The sequence below is a fragment of the Equus quagga genome, chromosome 5, assembly GCF_021613505.1.
Source record: "Equus quagga isolate Etosha38 chromosome 5, UCLA_HA_Equagga_1.0, whole genome shotgun sequence".
NCBI classification, from domain to species: Eukaryota; Metazoa; Chordata; class Mammalia; order Perissodactyla; family Equidae; genus Equus; species Equus quagga.
The window spans coordinates 107322790-107342906 of NC_060271.1; the positions used below are offsets into that span (position 1 = coordinate 107322790).

General features: G+C 39.6%; 1 protein-coding gene across 6 annotated transcripts in view; it reads left to right on the forward strand.

The window, feature by feature from the left end:
* The window catches only part of DHX57 (DExH-box helicase 57), a 49596-nt gene extending 40674 nt beyond the window's left edge, over positions 1-8922 (forward strand). For all 6 annotated transcript variants that reach the window (XM_046661310.1, XM_046661309.1, XM_046661311.1 and 3 more), the window contains 5 exons: positions 402-536; positions 1274-1348; positions 3248-3382; positions 6267-6467; positions 8201-8922. In XM_046661310.1, the coding sequence (XP_046517266.1) occupies positions 402-536; positions 1274-1348; positions 3248-3382; positions 6267-6467; positions 8201-8344 (690 nt within the window). In that variant the 3' untranslated portion in view covers positions 8345-8922. The remainder of the gene's footprint in view (positions 1-401; positions 537-1273; positions 1349-3247; positions 3383-6266; positions 6468-8200) is intronic.
* The last annotated feature ends 11195 nt before the right edge of the window (positions 8923-20117 follow it).

Sequence of the window (20117 nt, forward strand, 5' to 3'; positions counted from 1 at the left end):
AAGAGGACCTGAGCAGAAGTGCAGGTGGGAGAAACGAGGCAGTGTCACAGCACCTTGAGCTGGGGTTCAAAACAAAGTAAACTACATTTTTTGTTGTCCTAAGAATTTCCAGGAAAATAAGACCTACCAGACCTACCTTACCTAGAGTTAAAAAAATGATCTTTGGGTTTTCTGAAATTTATGAATTTCTGTGTGACTGTCTTCTGGTTTGTATAAGTACAAACTGCCCTTTTGGAAATGACCAGGCAAGGGCATCTTCATACCTGTTTGATGAACCCATATGAGCCTCCTTACTGTCCAGTGAAGTAATGCATTTTTGTAGTCATTCAATATTGTGAGACTCTACACTTACTTTTAATATGTTGATGCCCCTGCTTAAAGATTTTTCCCACTTCTTTCAGGAAATGGCCAGCCTCAAACGACAATTCACTGAACTATTATCAGATATAGGCTTTGTAAAGGAGGGACTCAGAGCAAGGGACATTGAGAAAAGGGCCCAAGGAGGAGACGGTATCTTGGAAACCACAGGAGAAGAGGTAAAGAACGAGTGTGTAGTTAGTTCTTATTTCTCTTTAATTAGCACATGAATAGTATATTAACTCAGGAACACTTATAGGCTTTCTTCACTAAAGCCCTATGAGCAGTGGGTTAGTGACATTCTTAGTTTTCTTCTTTCCACAAATAAGTGTCAGCTAACACTCATAAAAACAGAAGGGTTTTTCTTTAATTGTTACTACTGTTTTTGGTTTTTAGATTTCACACTGGTTCTTGATATGTTCATAAGAGGTAGAATAGACTTTCCAATAACGTCTTCTGAAATCAGACCAGGCTTTTTCCAGCCAAGGATAATTTTTTGTATGAGTACAAGAAGAACACTTCTTCAAGATGAACCTGATGCCGCTCTGTTCTAAGTGCAGTTAGTACTTTTTGGAGATTGCAAACATCTCATGAATCAGAATCGTTCTCTCCACCGATCCTTAGGAACACTGGCTTTGTAACTACTTTGCAGAGATCTAAAAAGAGTTACTGGGGGCTTCTTAGAGTGGGTCCTGTGTGAATATGGTCCAGTAGATTTATTTTTTACTTAGAAATAATTTTTCTAGCAAAGGGATGGGAAATAGATGCTTTTGTTTTAAGATAGAAATCAAATGAATTTCTGTCTTAAATTCTTAAGATAGAAATCTATCTTAAAATCTTAAATTATGGTAAATTCCAGGGCACAGACAGAGGTAGCCACATTACTTATAAGATTAATGCTGTATTTCTCTCATAGGCAAACTCAAATGCTGAGAACCCCAAGCTGATATCAGCAATGCTGTGTGCTGCTCTGTATCCAAACGTAGTGCAGGTAACAAAATTTTTTTCCTGGATCTTCTCACATCTCGTTTCATTTATAGCCAAGGGATAGAAGTTAAGACATGCACATTAATCATCTTAAAGAGACACACACACACACACACACACACACACACACACACAGTCTTTTTAGACTTAGTATACATTTCCAATCTTTCAATTTCCCAAACCTGTTTAGATACATTGTTCAAGAACGCATTTATTGTATAAAATGAGATGCCTCTTTAATCTTTCTGACATATTATGACATTCCAGAAATTAAAATGGACGTAAATGTCACTCTGTCAGGCAACCCGTGCATAACTAACCCTTTGTGTAAGAAGAAAGTTGATTCCTCCACAGTTTCCCTTCTGTCCCCTACTTTGGACTGAAATTAGATAAGAACAAAATCAAACAAGTCAGTGCTTTGTGGCCCCTGCTTCTGGAAGCCCTACCTGAATGTACTGTCAGACTTTTACCTGAGTTTTAATTATCCAGTCCTTGTCAAACTCAGAAAGAATTTGAATTTGTCAGAGTACTGAATCGTTTCTCACTTAACTTTTTGTTCAATGCTCAGTTGACATCTGCTGATTAATTTATGGCTCATTTTCTGCTTAGTGTTTGCATGCCTTTCAAACCATTTGAAATTTACTTTAAAAAATCATTTGGAACAAAACTATGGAGACAGTAAAAAGAAATCAGAGATTGAGGGGCATGAATAGGCAGAGCACAGAACATTTTGAGGGCAGTGAACATACTCTGTATGATACTATATTGATGGGTACACATCATTATGGATTTGCCCAGACGCGTAGAACATACAAGACCAAGAGTGGACCTTAATGTAAACTATGGACTTTGGGTGATTATGATGTGACAAAATCTTTTTTAATTATAATACTTTTGCTGTCATAAGCCCCCCAAAATGAACATTCTCAGTCTTGGTGGGAATATCAATTGATACACTCTTTCTAGATAGCAGTGCAATTTCTAAAGATTTATTCTTAGAAAATAATTGCATCTGTGCATGAAGATACAACTAGGAGAATGTTCACTCTAGCACTGCTTATAATTACAAACAATCTAAAATTCCAGTAATAGGGAATTTATTGGTTAAATTATTATAGATCCTTACAACAAGGTACTATATAGCATTGAAAATTATGTTTTAGGAAAATATTTAACAACATGGAAAAATGTTCTCAATACATTAAGCTAAAAAAGTAGCTTATAGAAAACAATCCTATATTAGTTTCAATACATAGGTATATTTTTATTTATGTGTTTATGTTTTTCTCTATTTCTGTAAATAAACAAATCTAGCAGAGAAAACTAAAATAATATTTATCAAATATTAATGCTAATTATTTCTTAATCTTGTGATTACAGGAGACCTTTATTTTCTTTTTTCCTAATATGTTATTTTCTACAGTAAACATTATTTTTTCAAAATATATATATAATTCATATGTATGTTTGTGTACATAAGCTGCTTTTTAATGAAGCAATCTGTTTATTCATATTTTTTTTTTCACCATTTTGAAAGAAATTCATTGGGAAGGGTGGGGTTGGGGTTGGGAGTGATGGTCAGCAGATTCCTGTTCCAGTGTTGCTAGCTGGACCTCTGCACCTGATAATCAGTGCAGACCGGAAATAGCAACATATTTTCTCCCCATGTGGCTGCTGCGTGGTATCATCACCAAGAGCTGTCACACCTACAGGCACACTTCTTGATGGTTAAAAAAGAAAAGAAAAGAAAAAACGTGTGCTTATACTGCTTTCGAAAGGAAACTAAGTAAGAGAGGGAGGAAATGCAAGGGCCTTCAAAAAAGACTGATTTCGTGCCAAGGGTTACTTCTGACAATGGAAATGTATATAATATGAATCTATTTTTACAAATACCTGTGTTTAGGTGAAAAGCCCAGAAGGGAAATTTCAGAAGACCAGTACTGGAGCTGTCAGAATGCAACCAAAATCAGATGAATTGAAGTTTGTCACCAAGAATGATGGCTATGTACACATTCATCCTTCATCAGTGAACTATCAGGTCAGAGTGGCAGGGTATACTTGTATTTACATATGGCAGGTCCTGAGGTGAGAAACACAGAGCCTTGAATCAGCCAAACTTATTCCATCACTTATTATCCCCAGCAACACCGCTGACTTGGGGAAGATTGAATAAGCATAAACAGACTGGAAATTGGAGTATTTCTGGAAAGACTATTTCCACTTCAAGAAAATTCTGGATATAAAATAATGCTCAAGCCTGCTTTCGGATGTAAAATTGTTTCTTTGCAATAGTGATTTAAGAAGTCATAATCTAATTGCATCACTGAATCTAAGCCTTAGAAGGGAATGACCTGTACTTGCCAACCCCACTTCCTCAGCTCTCCTTCCTCCTTGAGCCTGCTGCTGTGAGGCGTCTGCCTCCACCACTGCGCTAAACGCATCAAAAGTAACCTCCTCGTTGCCAGATCCAATGAACAGCCCCTGGTCCTTATCATACTTGACTCTCACATAGTATTTGACAGTGCAGACCTCCCTTCCCCTTGAAACTACCTTTGGTATTTTTTTGCTTCTGAAACATCGCTTTCTTCTCTCTGCTCATCGCCCTCTATCTCCTTTACTAGCTTCTCTTTCTTTGCCCTGAACTAGTTGCTCTGTGTTTAGTCCTTATTTGCTTATAGCGTACATACTCTTCCTGAACCACCAGAGCACAACATCCTGGATCTAACTGCCACCTAGATGCTGGCACAGACCAAATTCTGTCCAGGCCTGGGGTTTTTTTCTGAGCTCTCCTGCTGGGAATCATCAGCTGGGTGCCTTCCAATCACCTCAAACTCAAAGGCTGAAAACTCAAACTCATTGTCTCCCAACTCACTCTTCTCTTTCTGTGTTCCCAGTCTGGTGAATGGCACCATCCAAATCGGAACCCTGGAGTTACACAGAACTTGCTTCTTTTCTCCTTACTCCAATCCAATTGGTCACCAGGTCCCAGCCATTCTACCTTTTTGACATCTCAGATTTGCCTCCTCCTCTTATCCCCGCTGCCACTTCCTCAGTTCAAACCTCAAACATCTATCTCTTACTGACGTACTATAATAATCTTACTTCTAGTGCTTTCCCTCTCCAACCTTTTACATTACGGCTGCCAGAATTATCTTTACAAGACATCATGTGACCCTTCACATCTGGCCCCTTCTTCTATATCCTCCACAGCTCCCTCCCTTTGTCATTCTGTATGCTCCAGCAACACCAGACTACTAACAATGTCCCCAAATGCCGTGACATAGGGCACACTATTCTCTGTGCCTGGAAGGACATTCTCACTCCCTAGCAGGCTTCTACTTATCCTTCGAGCTTCCACTAAGTATCACTTCCCCAGTGTCCCTCTCCCTTTCAGTTGCTCCTTACTTCTGTTCCACCATTATATAGTGTGATTTGTCCAATGTTGGGCGTATCGCCTTATTGTGTGGTTTATGGTATGTCTCCTTCATGGAATTGTGACATTCCTAAAGATAGGAATTGAATTTTATTCATTTTTACATTCTCTATGTGTAGCACGGTGCCTAGCTGAAAGCAAATGCTCACTAAAGCTTTTAGGAGAGATGAAAGAGAAAAAGAGGAAAAGGGAATGGAGGAGGAGAGTTTGAGGGGTTAGGCCTGGTCAGCTGCCTGGAACTACTGAGTAAAGTGTCAGCAAAGCATGAAAAGGATCTCCTTAAGCTCAGAAGAGTTTAAGGACCAGGAGGTCACCTGCCCTGTCAGCTGCATGTGTACTTAGGAACCAGAGGCCTGAGTTAGCTACACTCCTCCTTCTGCATTTTCCATGACATTCATACAGTGAATCCAAATCATTCATGAATCCATTCACTATCTACTAGCACCTCCTCTGTGCCAGGCACCGTTGTAGGCCATGGAGGACAGCAGATGAACTAGACAGACAAGTTTTCTGCCCTCAGGGAGCTTACGTTCCAGTGGAGAAGACAGGCAAGAGTAAGTAAACAGTCTCAGGTTAGTGACAAATGCTATGAGGAAAAATAAAACAGAGTAAGAAAGATTAAGAGTGACAGGAGAGGGGCTGTTTTACATGGAGTAGTCAGGGTAGAACTCTCAGGAGAAGGGAATTGAGCAGATCCTAACTGAAGTGAAGGGTGAGCCATGCAGATACCTAAGGAGAGAACATTCCATCAGAGGAAATGAGTGGAGAGACCATGAGATGGGAGCATATTTGGTGTGTTCCAGGAAATGCAAGAAGGCAGGCAGTGCAAGTGGCGTGGGATGATTAGGGGCGAGAGTGGTAGATACATTGGGAAATGCAGGTAGGGGTCAGGTTGCATAGGACCTTGTAGGCCGTGGTAAGGATTGCGATTTTATCCTTGATGTTGTGAGCCCTAATGGGATTTATCTTTTTAAAAGATCATTGTGGCTGCTATCAAGATGCAAAAATAGAAGCAGGGCGAGTACTTAGGAAGCCATTGCAGTGGTCTATATGAGATGATGATGATTTGGACAAGGTAGTAGCTGTAGAAGTGGTGAGAATATGTCAATTCATTATGTATTTTGAAAATAGAGCTGACAGGACTTAGTGATGATACAGATGGAGTGAGGGAAAAAGAGCAATCAAGGATGGCTCCCAAATTTGGGCTTGAGAAACTGGGTGAAGAGGAATTTCATTTACTGAGATGGTGAACACTGCAAGGAGGGGAAAATCAAGAATTCCTTTTGAACACAGGAAGTTTGAGATGTATTAGATGTCCAAGAGGAGATGTCAAGTAGGCAGTTGCACATACAAGTCTCAGGAGAAAGGTACAGGTTAGAGATAATTTGGGGAGTCATTGGACAGGTGGTATTTAAATACATGGGACTGGTGGACTTCACCTTATGTTGCCAGTGACATCTCTGTTGTCATCTGAGGTTTTATGTTCCAGGTCAGACACTTTGACAGCCCCTACTTGGTGTACCATGAGAAGATCAAAACCAGTCGTGTGTTCATCCGAGACTGCAGCATGGTGTCTGTATACCCGCTGGTCTTGTTCGGAGGAGGCCAAGTGAATGTGCAGCTTCAAAGAGGAGAGTTCATTGTCTCCTTGGATGATGGTTGGATCCGTTTTGCAGCTGCTTCTCATCAGGTAAGGGATAATGGGTCTGTCGTCTGAGGCCTAGGCCATGAGGGGCCTTGATAATATGAAGCATAGGGCATGCCTTCAGGGACCAAGACAACAGAGCTGATTAAGAGTGAAATGATGGGCCTGCAATGGGACACTAAGAAAGACTGAGGCCGAAGTGAGGCCAGAGGTGAAGCCTTAGTAAGAGTTCCAGGAAGCACACTGGGAGTGGCAGCCCAGGATGGGTTGGTGTGAAAGGTTCAGGACAGAAGCTGTGAGTGAGGTGTTGGAACTTCCTAATTATTATACAAGTAATATATGTTTACCAAAGAAAAATCAGAAAATAGAGATGAGCAAAAATAAATAAAAATCACCCTGATTCTACCACTACCATTAAAAAAAAAGGATGGGGCTGGCCTGGTGGCTTAGTGGTTAAGTTCGTGTGCTCAGCTTCAGCAGCCCAGGGTTCGTGGGTCTGGATCCCAGGTGCAGACCTACACACCTCTCATCAAGCCATGCTATGGCAGCATCCCACATGCAAAATAGAGGAAGATGGACACAGATGTTAGCTCAGGGCCAGGCTTCCTCAGCAAAAAAGAGGAGGACTGGCAGTAGTTAGCTCAGGGCTAATCTTCCTCAAAAAAAAAAGAAGCAGAAATACCAATTCAAACATTAAAGGGAATTTATTGGCATATTTAACTGTAAAGTCTGAAGCAGCACAGTCCAACAGAATTATGTGAGCCACAATGTAATTTTAATTTCTCTAGTAGCCACATCAAAAAAATAAAAAAATAAGTGAAATTAATCAATATATTTTATTTAACCTATCTACAAAGTTTTAATTTCAACATGTAAGCAATATAAAAAATTATTGAGATATTTCACATTCTTTTTTCATACTATGTGTTTGAAATCTGATGTGTATTTTACACTCACAGCATATCTCAATTTGAACCTGCCACATTTCATGTGGTCATTAGATTAGTCATGTGACTAGTGGCTGCCATATTGGATAGGTCAAGAAGGTCAGGCAGGATTGGTTTGATTCAACACCTCAACAACAAAAGTCTGGCTGACCTTGTGGTAGCAAGATGGCTCCAGGAGCTCCTGGCCTCACATCTGTGTGGCATATTGTCCAAAATGGGAGACAAAAAGCTTCTTTCCTAAAAGCTCCATCAAACCTCCTCTGCTAAACCAATTCCGGTGGCCAAAGGAATGTCATGGACTCTTAAGGCCTGTATTACTTGAGCCATTCACCCTGGCAAGGCTCATGGTATGAGCCTGTTTGATTTAGATCAGGGTCCAAACTGCATGGTAGCCAAACAGTGGGGGAGGGGCAAAACAGATATTGAGAAGATATGTACAGTGCCTCTACAACATCAACATAAGCAAATGCCTGAAAACATTTGGAGCTATTTCCCACCTCAAAAGCATAAAATGTATTCCAAAGCTAGAGAGATTTTGTTTGTTTGTTTGTTTGTTTAGTATCCACCATTTTAAGTTCTCCATTTTCCTGCTTCTCCTCTTGGAACAAATTGTAAAAGTTGACCAAGCTTTGATATGAAGAACACTACATAAAAGCCACACTTCCAGAATGAATCTTTTCTTTAAGTGAGATGTGATAGAGGCGGCTTTTTTTTTATAGTTGACCCCATTGAATGTATTACAGAGCTGACAGTGAGTGAATGTTCCTATAGTTCCATCAAGAAATTTTAGAGGCACTTTTAACACTGCTTACAATGCAACTTTCATTTTAGGTGGCTGAATTAGTAAAGGAACTTCGTTGCGAACTTGACCAGCTCCTCCAGGATAAGATAAAAAACCCAAGCATAGATCTGTGTACGTGTCCTCGAGGATCTCGGATCATCAGCATGATTGTGAAACTTGTCACCACACAATAAAGACCAGCCTTAGGAGAGTGCTTGCTGCTCACCTGCTTCTTGCTCACCTGGGAAATAACAGCAGCCCCTCTACCTCCACCTACAACACCCTGTGCTGGGGCTGGCCCGGGAGGAGCCCAGGGCGTGCACTGCTGAGTCAGCCGAGGCACCGCAGACCCTTAGGGAAATTTTCAAGATTGAGTGTTTCTAACAACACAGTGGGCACTCCCAGCACAATTTGGAGTGTCAACAGGAGACAGTCTATAAACCAGCTTGCCTGTCTTTTTTTTTCTGTGACTGTCTTGGAATGATTGAAATTCACTTGATAACATGAAGGTGAATGTTTGGTACAATTCTGTTGTAATCTATGTATTATTTTTCTCCTACTTTTTACTGGGTGAGATAGGGGCATGAGGAGAAATACCGACAGTTTTTCCTGTCTTTAAAGGCTCGACTGAGAGAAGTCAGAACAGAGAAGGAAAAAAAAAATCACGTGAGCAAGAAAAATTAAAATTTCATTTTAGGCTATTGGCTACTGAGTAAATGATTTGTGAGGGATTTTTATTTTTACTCATTAAAGTTCAGCCTGAAAAAACAAACTTAATGAGCTCTTATTTCTTATTAAAATAAGAGCTGGTCTTATCCATAACACTCTTATTCTTAAAAGCAGAAGAATGTGGGTGTCTTCATTCTCTTCTAGGTTTTCCATTTAGGAATCTTTACACTCTCTTATGAACTCACCAAGATCTAATGGCCACATTTCACGTTACCCAAAGGCGGATCTTAATGGTCCTCTCAGAGCAGAGTTGGCACAGTTGAGGTAGAAAAGGTTGCCATGGCAGCATCAGATTTACAGTCATAAAAATGACCTTCCATGAGAATTGCTTATTTTCAACAACCACTTGGGTTAATGGGGCTCTATCTAGCATTTTGAAAAAATATGAATACATTTACATATTCCCTGGACATTTGTCAGCGTGGCCAGGAAAAATCCCAAAGAACTGAGTGGAAAAAATATTCTTGTGTTTGTCTAGCCCTCAGGTAGAGAGTCACTACAGGTTCCGTAGTATAGATAGAATTCAAAATAATCAACAAACCACCTCCGTGAAGGGTGTTCACTTTTCAAGGTGTTCTAGTTAAGTTTTCTGGAAGCCTCCTAGACTGTCCAAATTGATTATCATCAAGTGTATTTAAGCTTCAGTGCACTTGACAAGCTTAGACTCTAAGCAGTATTTTTAAAAGGCATTCATTCACATCATCACTTTAAATAAAAAGCATACATATGCATAGCACCCACAGTATTCAAGTTCCGACTTGTTATTGAAACCTGGCTCACATAACAGAACTGATTAGGCTGGGACACTTAGGTGAAAGGAAGGAGAAAACTGCACTAAACCTCTAACGTTTTTTCAAACCAGTTTTGACTCTCGGTGCTATAGTAGAGCTCATGCTGCCCTAGCTAGAGCCATCTGCCCAAGCTGACCTGCAGCTTTTAACATAAGTTTGCAGCAAAGCAGACAGCTTAGAGGTACAGGCAGACCTTGGAGGTACTGCAGGTTCAGTTCCAGGCCACCACGATAAAGCAAATATCGCAATAAAGCAAGTCACACGAGTTTTTTGGTTTCCAGTGCATATAAAAGTTATGTTTTAACTATACAGTAATCTATTAGTGTGCCAATAGCATTATGTCTAAAAAAACAATGTACATACCTTAATTAAAAAATACTTTATTGCTAAAACATGCTAACCATCATCTGATCCTTCAGCGAGTCGTAATCATCTTGCTGGTGGAGGGTCTTGTAAAAAAACATAATATCTGCGAAGCACACTAAAATGAGGTAGGCCTGTAGTTAACAGCAAAACTTTCCTTCAGAGTGCTGAGAAATTGCTCCCTTCAGGGAAGTCATTCTTGGGCTGGTTATTTGCAGCCACATACAAATGCACAAATCCTATCCTTTCATAGATGTACCAGAATGTGAAAAAGATTGGGAAACCTTAACTGAAGGCATTGAATAAGAAAATCCTCACCCTAAAAGCTAAACTTAAGCTCATCGTTAAAATTATGAAATAAGAAATGGAATAGGATTACTCCTATGCGATTAAAGATCACACTGCAATACAGTATTTCAAGGTGAAACTGGATTTGTAAGCCCCATCAAGATGGACAGCACAATGTTAATTTTATGGGAGAACTCTGTAAATGGTTTCTTAAATATTTCTTTTACTTTGACTGGAATCTAGCTAGGGAACGATATTAATAAAGTACTTGCTACGAAATTAGTCTACACTACTGTTTTGTACTATGTTTAACTGGGAAGTTCTCAAGAAATGAGAATAGCTAAACATTCTTATAGAGGTGGTCATGGGTCCTCCTTGAGTTCCATATCTGAATGTTACAACTCAAACTCCCTGACAAGTAATGAACTTTGGTCTTTATCCTCCCATTCTATTATCTGAGCAGGTTTAAATAATCCATGAAAGTACACAGCCTGTGCATCGGTAGGCATATGGTAATGTTCTTTTTCCTTTCTAGGCAGTGGTTTGAATATGTCCCTAAGAGGTTTTCATAAAATAAAGACCTTGTGAAAGTACTTTGTAAAATTAAAATACAGCAAATGTAAGCAAATTAGGACAAAGGGTGTGGTTTTCGAGGTAGCCCAGGCTGGCTTTCTGGGGGCCGCACTCTGTGTTGTGTTCTCTTAGTTGCTGGGCTGAGAGCTGGAGAGCTTGGGCTTCACCCTCTGAGGGTGTCTTGTGGGTGTCACCCAGTTGCCACATAAATAATGGATTCCTGAGGACAGCCGAATATGCTCACACTGCCGTTATTATGCTTGAACAAGCCTAGGCATAGGCTGGCTCTTTCCTCCTAAATCAAGCTAGAAATAAGCATAATTCCTAGGCTTATTTTCCCCCAAAGGCAGGGGGAAAGTTTGATTAAAATGTTTAACTAGTTAATTAACACAAGCTGAGCCGCTGTTTTCAGAAGTTAGATCATGATCATGAATCTGTGTCAGTCAATATTTGAGTGCTCACAGTACAGAGTGCCTCAAGCAGAAACAACACAGAAACACTTAATACAATTTATTGTCACAGCAATAGTTTCAGACTGTTCCAGAGTGACAGCCTTCTTCCATGTCTTTCAGTCTCACAAACATGAAACTATGCAATGACTGAACGATTAACCATGATGAATCCTTAATAGGGAGAGAGTTTTTTTCTTGCCAATTCAAGTCCAAAACAATATAGCAAAGAGATTGGTCTTAAATAGGATTTGTAGCCCATCACTAATCCTTAAGGTGCTTTAAAATCTTAGATGTTTTAATAATTTGTTTTATCAAAGAGCAGACAAAGAGTTCTTTGGGAGAATCACTCGTGCACTATATATGAACCTTCAGGAACGAGTGGAATCGACATTTCCTAAGCATACAGGACTGCAACCCAAACATGAACTTGTTCCCACAGACAGTTTGGGCTCTGCCCCATCTGCGCCCAATTTCGTCTAGTCCTTCGGTCTACTCTTTGCCAGCCCCAGGTCTATTCCTGAGTCAGTTCTAACCCAGCTAACTGAGTAAATAAGCTAGAACACAGTGCCCCAGTGAGATAGCTATGAGGAGGATGGCTTAGAATCAATTGACTGGATCTTTTCACCTCTATTTCAACTTTTTAGGAAAGAAACAAATGGTGACAAAAGCCAGTTTGACGGATTTGTTTGAAAAAGTAACTTCCAAGGGGTGGCCTTGGAAATTCAGCCCAATCCCCTAACTGCCAACAAGAGAATCAGTGTTTAGGATGATGACCCTGACATATTACAAACACAACATTGCTAAATATGGTAGAATACCTTATTTAATAAACATTTTCAATAGAAGCAATTCAAACAGTGAGGGTTTTATTATTATTATTCCTTATGCAGAAAAAGCAGTCACTGCTACCTCCTCAAACCTAGGTTTTACTGAAATTGCCTGAAGGAGTTAATTTTCCTTCCACGTTGAATGAACTTATTTTATAAAGAAGAAATTGTCCATGGCCAGTTTTCTTCTACAATAATTCAAGACAGGATAACTTAGCCCAAAAAACTCACTTATTTCCTGAGAGTCCCCTTTTAATAAGTTTTGCCTCATTCCATCCGTGGGTTTCAAATGTATCTTAACAAAAGTGTCTGTTAACCTTTCAAATAAGACTTTAGTTGTCCACAGAGGTTGATTAACTATAATAAATACAGGACCTTATCATGTACAAAGAAGTTCACTATAAAGAAGTTCCCTCACAGGAGAAAAGGTAGATTTTGTTTGTTTTAAACCAGTGGTTCTCAACTGGGGGCAGTTTTGCCCACCAGGGGACACTTGGCAATATCTGGAGATGATGTCACAACTGGCGGGAGGGGTGGGGAGGATGCACTCCTGGCATCTGGTGGTTAGAAGCAAGGGATGCTTCTAAACATCCTACGATGTACAAGATAGCCCCCAACAAAAAATTATCCAGTCCAAAATGTCAGCAGTGCCAAGGCACAGAAAACCTGTTTGAACAAAATGAGATAGGTAACCACTTACAAAGTCTAGCTTAGTTATTAGTCAGATAAAAGTGATGCCCATAGTTGTCTCTGAAAATGTAAATATATTTGGACTAATGAAAGCAAAATCTCTACCAAATCAACTCTAATAAACATATACTGTGTGCATATGAGCTTGTGAGACATCATTTTGTTACCAAAGTACAAAGCACTTAAGAATTTGAGGAAATTATATGTACAAAGGGGAAAAGCCATGCACAGATGGGTAGGGATATCTTTACTTCAAAAATATCTTCTACCGTTAAATTTTGTTTTGTTTTTTAAAAAATCACTTATTTTGAAAATGCAAAAATAAGTTAAAACATGCTTTTTGAAGATACAACTTGTATGTGACACTAACACTGCTAACACTTTCCACTGCAAAACTCCAGTTCTCACAGTTAGGTCCACATTGAAGTATTTAAAACACACACACACACTTACCTTACCTTTGTGTTATCTGAACAGAGTCCAGCCTAGTAGACTTTGGCCAATATGCTAAAACACAAATAGGGTTAAAAAAAGGGAGGATGGGAGTATATATTTCTATAGGTATACGACTGTAAAATGTTTAAATTTAACAAGAAGCCTAAGTAGGAACTCTAATTTCTAGGCTCCTCCTATAATTTGAACTGGAAAAAGTCTATTTTTTTTAGGATTTTATTATTAGTACGATTACCAGACTGAATGTCAAAGATGTGTTATGCCCTTTAGAAGACAGATGTCTTTACAAATCAGGGGCCATGCTATACAGTGGGCACCAAGGGACTATCCCATACGAGGAGGAAACTAATCCACTGATTACAGACCCAGCACAAAACAATCTATAAGTATAGATGTTTCTGTTAAGGCTGCCCTTCTGTCTCTGAAATTCACCTGTGCACTTTCCCATTTAAACTCAAGCTGTCCCCATTATTTGTAGCCCATAAATCTTTATACCATCCTTTTCTACAGTAAGCATGACTAAGACTGGATTAATTGAAGCATGCAATCTGATTAGTTAACAAGATTAGGCCGATTGTCCAGTTTATAACTAATGTGTGCTACATGGCTAGTTTGAGACCCAAATTGGGGTTGCAGAAATTTTTCCCACATTTATGCTCATAATATCAATATAACCAACTTATTTTAAGCAGGTGCTATGTGCCAGTCACCCTATGAACTGAGGATACAAAGATAAACAGGGACACAGGAGAAACAGGACAACAGAGAAATAAAGTTTACTTTATTTCAATAAATTCAGTTAGGAACATAATTTACCCCGGGCAGGAGCCTCTGAAGGTTATACAGAGACTGGATGCCTGTATGTTGAAATTAAAATAAGGCTGCTACTGGCTTCCACCAAGTCTCTTAATGCTGCTTTTTAACACTCTCCTTTCATTCAACAATTACGTGTACTTCTTTAAACCCTGTGAGCAACTTCTGCATATTAATAAAGAAGAAGCTGTAGGGAATAAATTTATGACCTACTCATTCTCAAAATGTATTTGAGGGGCTGGCCCAGTGGTGCAGTGGTTAAGTGCACATGTTCCGCATCGGCGGCCCAGGGTTCACCGGTTTGGATCCCGGGTGCGGACATGGCACCACTTGGCAAGCCATGCTGTGGTAGGCGTGCCACATATAAAGTGGCGGAGGATGGGCACATATGTTAGCTCAGGGCCAGTCTTCCTCAGCAAAAAGAGGAGGATTGGCAGATGTTAGCTCAGGGCTAATCTTCCTCAAAAAAAAAAAAATGTATTTGGGTATTGTTAAGTAAAGAAAGAGGAACTCAAAAGCGTGTGTATAATAAATGAGTTCAGCAAGGCCATGGGATACAAGATCAATATACAAAAACCAACTATTTCTATATACTAGCAATCAATTCAAAAATAAGATTAAGAAAACAATTCCAGGGGCTGGCCCCGTGGCCGAGTGGTTAAGTTCACGCGCTCCGCTGCAGGCGGCCCAGTGTTTCGTTGGTTCGAATCCTGGGCGCGGACATGGCACTGCTCATCAGACCACGCTGAGGCAGCGTCCCACATGCCACAACTAGAAGAACCCACAACGAAGAATACACAACTATGTACCGGGGGGGCTTTGGGGAGAAAAAGGAAAAAATAAAATCTTTAAAAAAAAAAAAAAATTCCAGTCACTATAGCATGAAAAAGTACCTAAGAATAAATTTAACAAAAGAAGTATAAGACGTGCTTTGAAAACTGTAAAACACTGTTGTAAGAAAATTGAAGATCTAAACAAATGAAGAGACATTCTAGTTCATGGAATGGAAGACTCAATATTATTAAGATGACAACTCTCAAGTTGATCTATAGATTCAACATAATCCCTATCAAAATCCCACAGGCATTTTTTTCAGAAACTGACAGTCTCATCCAAAATTTATATGGAAATACAAATGAGGCAGAATAGTCAAACAATCTTTAAAATAAGCAAAGTTGGAGGACTTACACTTATAGATATCAAATCTTACTGTACAGCTATAGTAATTAATACAATGTGTTGCTAACATAAGGCCAGACATATAGATCAGTGGCACACACCTGTAAGCCCAGAAATAAACTCTCACAATATATGATCAACTGATTTTCAACAAATGTCTCAAGACAGTTCAATGGAGAAAGAAAAGTCTTTTCAACAAATTGTACTGGAATAATTGGATATCTTCATGCAAAAAGATGAACTTAGACCCTTACCTCACTCCATACACTAAAATTAATTCAAAATAGTGCATAGGGGCCAGCCCGGTGGCACAGCGGTTAAGCAAGCTCGTTCTGCTTCTCGGTGGCCCAGGGTTCACCAGTTCGGATCCCGGGTGCGGACATGGCACCGCTTGGCAAGCCATGTTGTGGTAGGCATCCCACATATAAAGTAGAGGGAGATGGGCACGAATGTTAGCTCAGGGCCAGTCTTCCTCAGCAAAAAGAGGAGGATTGGCAGCAGTTAGCTCAGGGCTAATATTCTTCAAAAAAAAAAAAAAACCACACACACAAGATACTACTTCATAACCAACAGAACCACATCCAGTAACAAATGCTGGTTAGGATGCAGAGAAACTGGAACCCTCATACATACATTGCTGATGGAATGTAAAATGGTGCAGCCACATTGGAAAGTAGTTTGACAGTTTCCTAAAAAGTTAAATATAAATTTATCATATAATCCAGCAACTCCACTCCTAGGTATTTCACCCAAGAGAAATGAAAATATATGTCCACACAAAGACGTGTCACAATTGTTCATAGCATCATCATTCATAATGGCCAAAAACTGGAAACAATCCAAATATCCATCAACTGATGAATGAATAAACAAAATGAAGCATTTCATAATGGAATATTATTCAGTAAAAAAAAAAGGAACCACTGATAACATGCTACAACATGAACTTCAAAAACATTATGCTAAGTGAAAGAAGCCAGACACAAAGACCACATATTGTATGATTGCATTTCTATGAAATGCATAGAAAAATCAAATCTATGGATACAGAAAGTAGACTGGTGGTTGCCTGCGGCTGAGGGTAGAAAAGGGAATTGACTGCAAATGGGATAAGGGATCTTGTGGGGATGATGTTAAAAAAAAAAAAAGGATGGTGGCTGCACAACTCCATAAATGTACTAAAAAATCACTGAATTATACACTTAAAGTGGATTAATTTTTATATGTTAATACTAAATAAAGCTCTTTGTAAAAATATGTGAAGATACTTTTAATTACAGAAAGGAAAATGACAACTTTACAGTGGAGAAACCTGACAGACACCACCTTAACCAAGTGGTCACAGCTAATATCACTAGAAATGAGACAAATCAACATCATGCGATGTGACGTACTGAGACATGTACATCCTGACATGATGTACCAAGAAGCACACACTGTAGCTTCCAGGGTATTCCTCCAAAAAATGCAGACCCAACTGAATCATAAAGAAACATCAGAGAAACCCAAATTGAGAGTTATTCCACAAAATAGCTGGCCTGTATTTAAAAACGTCAATGTCATGAAAGTCAAAGAAAGACTGAGGAACTAGTCCAGATTAAAGGAAACCAAAGGGACCTAACAACTGAATGAAATATATAACCCAAATTTTAAAAAATCGTATTTTTTTGTTTTGTTTTGGTTTGCTATAAAGGAAATTGAGACAATAGGTGAAATATGGATAAGGTATGTATTAAATCAATTACTGTAACAATGTTAATTTCCTGATTTTGATCACTGTACTGTAGTGAACAGAATGTCCTCATTTTTCCATTCTGTCCATGATTTACTCTCAAATAGTTCAAGGAAAAAAAATGAACACACACTCCTACACAAACACAGAAAATGCAAATGTGGTAAAATGCTAACACTTGCTGGGTGAAGGATATACAGGAATTCTTTGTCTTGTTCTTGCAAATTTTCTGTAAATCTGAAATTATGTCAAATAAGCTAAAAGCAGTGCATGTATGCTATACAGTGTTTATTAACAGATATATCCGTTTAGTAAAAATTAGATAGAAACACAAAGAAACAGGTATGACAAGATGATGAGAATATGGGGGAAATGATTTCTTGAAAATGAAGATTTTTTTAAAATGAAGATACGAATCAGTTCCCATACTGGAAATAAATATGCGGGGGGTGGGGAGAATGCTAATAAATAAATACAAATTAAAGCAACCTTAAAACACCATTTTATGTTCAGTAGCAAAAATTAAACAAAATACTCTCTGATGACATTTGTATACACAGCTGGCCCTCTGTATCTGTGGGTTCTGCATCTGCCGATTCAACCAACCACAGATAGAAAGGCCTACGATGGTTGCATCTGTACTGAACATGTACAGACCTTTTTTCTTGCCATTTACTTCCTAAACAATACAGTATAAGAACTATTTACATAGTATTTACATTGTATTAGGTATTATAAATACCTAACTTATATACTTGATAAAGTATACAGGAGAATGTGTGCAGGTTATATGCAAATCCTACAGCCATTTTATATAAGGGACTTGAGCATCCTCGGATTTTGGTACCTGCAGGAGGTCCTGGAACCAATCCCCCACAGATACTGGATACCAAGGGACAACTGCACACTTACTTATTGCTCTTGTCAACGTAAAGCAGCACAAACCATTTAAAAATAAATACAAGGAAAAACCTACATGTGCTCATACTCTTTGACAGAGTACTTTCATTTCTAGGTACTTAAACAGTCTTTGATAACAGCCATAAACAGGTATTCATGAAGGTATATTCTTCGCAACATAATCTATGCTAGTAAAAGGAAGAACAACAAATGTCAAAATTTAGGAGAATGTTTTAATAAGCTGTGGTTCATCAACACAGCAGAATATTGTCTTCAATATTAACATTATGAAAACTCCAGAAAAAGAAAAAACTATATACATTGATTAAAATTATGTAAAAACTTTTAAAAGATTTTATTTTTTTTCTTTTTCTCCCCAAAGCCCCCCAGTACATAGTTGTATATTCTTCGTTGTGGGTCCTTCTAGTTGTGGTATGTGGGACGCCACCTCAGCGTGGTTTGATGAGCAGTACCATGTCCGCGCCCAGGATTCGAACCAACGAAACACTGGGCTGCCTGCAGCAGAGCGCGTGAACTTAACCACTCGGCCCTGGGGCCAGCCCCAAAATTATGTAAAAACTTCTAAAGGATTATAAAGTAATATGCAAAAGTAAAAAGCATGTATGAGTACCAGAATAATTTTTCAATAAAAGAAAAATCCTTTAATGTAATCTTGTCTGAACAATAAAAACCAATGTATAATAATAATTAATAAAAGAGAAGGCAGGAGAAAATTTTTGGTGGTGACAGATTTGTTTATGGCATAGATTGTGCTGATGGTTTCACGGATGTATACTTACCTCCAAACTCATCAAGTTGTATACGTCAAATATGTAAAGGTTGGAAACTTTGCTCTAGAAGGACCAAAAAATACTCAGTGAGTCATGACAACCTTTTGCTTTGAAAAGGAGCATTCTAGGTACCAACTGTGTTCAAAGACTGCCCTGGCTACCACCTTCACCTGGCCGCGGGCAGAGTCAGCTCTGGGGAGGAATCTCCCCCTGGGAATCTGGAACCAGAGGAGGGATTTGAAACAGGTGAGTTAAACTCCTGGGAAGAAGCTCAGCTGACGAACTGGCTGCGGCAACTCCCTAAGCAGGCTGGTTTCCATGGCAGAGCTGCATCATTTACCCTTCCCAGCACTCAGCTTTTGTTTGCAGGCAAATTGTTTCAACAATCAGAGGACTCAGTTGCCAAGAAACAGTCTCCGTCCCCTGCTCATTAGTCTGACAGCAAATAAATCTGTCAACACGAATGCACCTGTACCCCAGCCAAGGCTCAAGGCCGACTGACCCTGGGGATAATTTCCCATGTGGCTTCTCTCCTCTCAAAGCCTCACTCATTTTGTCAGAATCATTCCCACACTAAATTTAATTTGTTCTTATTCCCCTTCCCCTATTTGCTTTCTGAAGACATTCCGGGGTTTGAGCGGGAGAGCCTGGAGAGCCACAGCCAGAAGGAGAAAGTCTGTGCACTAGGGTCACTTTTGGGATCATGAAACTTTGAAGTTGTGAGGGAAGGACTTTCTGCCCCCCTAAAGTTTCTAAACTGCTCTTGCAAGTGTGGTCTGGGACAGGCAGCACCACCATCATCTGGGAGTTTGTTAGAAAAGCAAATTCCTGGGCTCCAACCCAGACCTACTGACTCGACTGGGAGTAGGGCCCAGCAATCTGTTTGAACAAGCTCTCCAGCGATTCTGATGCTTGCTAAAGTGCAACAGGCACGGGGCTGCATTCTGTTACTAGACGACTACGCAGGAAAGTAACTTCGCTATGTTATCAAACTACCCCCTGAAACCTGAATATTGTGAAGGATTTCTTCCAAATGGTGTCGATTCTTTTTGTATGGGTGACAAGGGACATACAGGAGAGCTGATAAAAAGAGCTCAATCTCCTGCCGACAGACCAGGGAGCAGTGAGAGCGAGGTTAACCCTACAGCAGCCTCAGGGGCCCGTCCAGGTCAAACTGCCTTGGAAAGTCTGCCCTGACCCCTGGTTACTTCAAGGATCTCCTAGGGCACACGTTTTCATAAAGGGCCATATTCTTCTGTAAATAGAAGCCATACAGTTTCTGTCGCAATACTCAACTCTGCCATTATGGCTCAAAGGCAGCCACAGACACTACGTGAACCAGCAGGTGTGACTGTGTTCCAATCAAACTATCAAACGGAGGCAGCA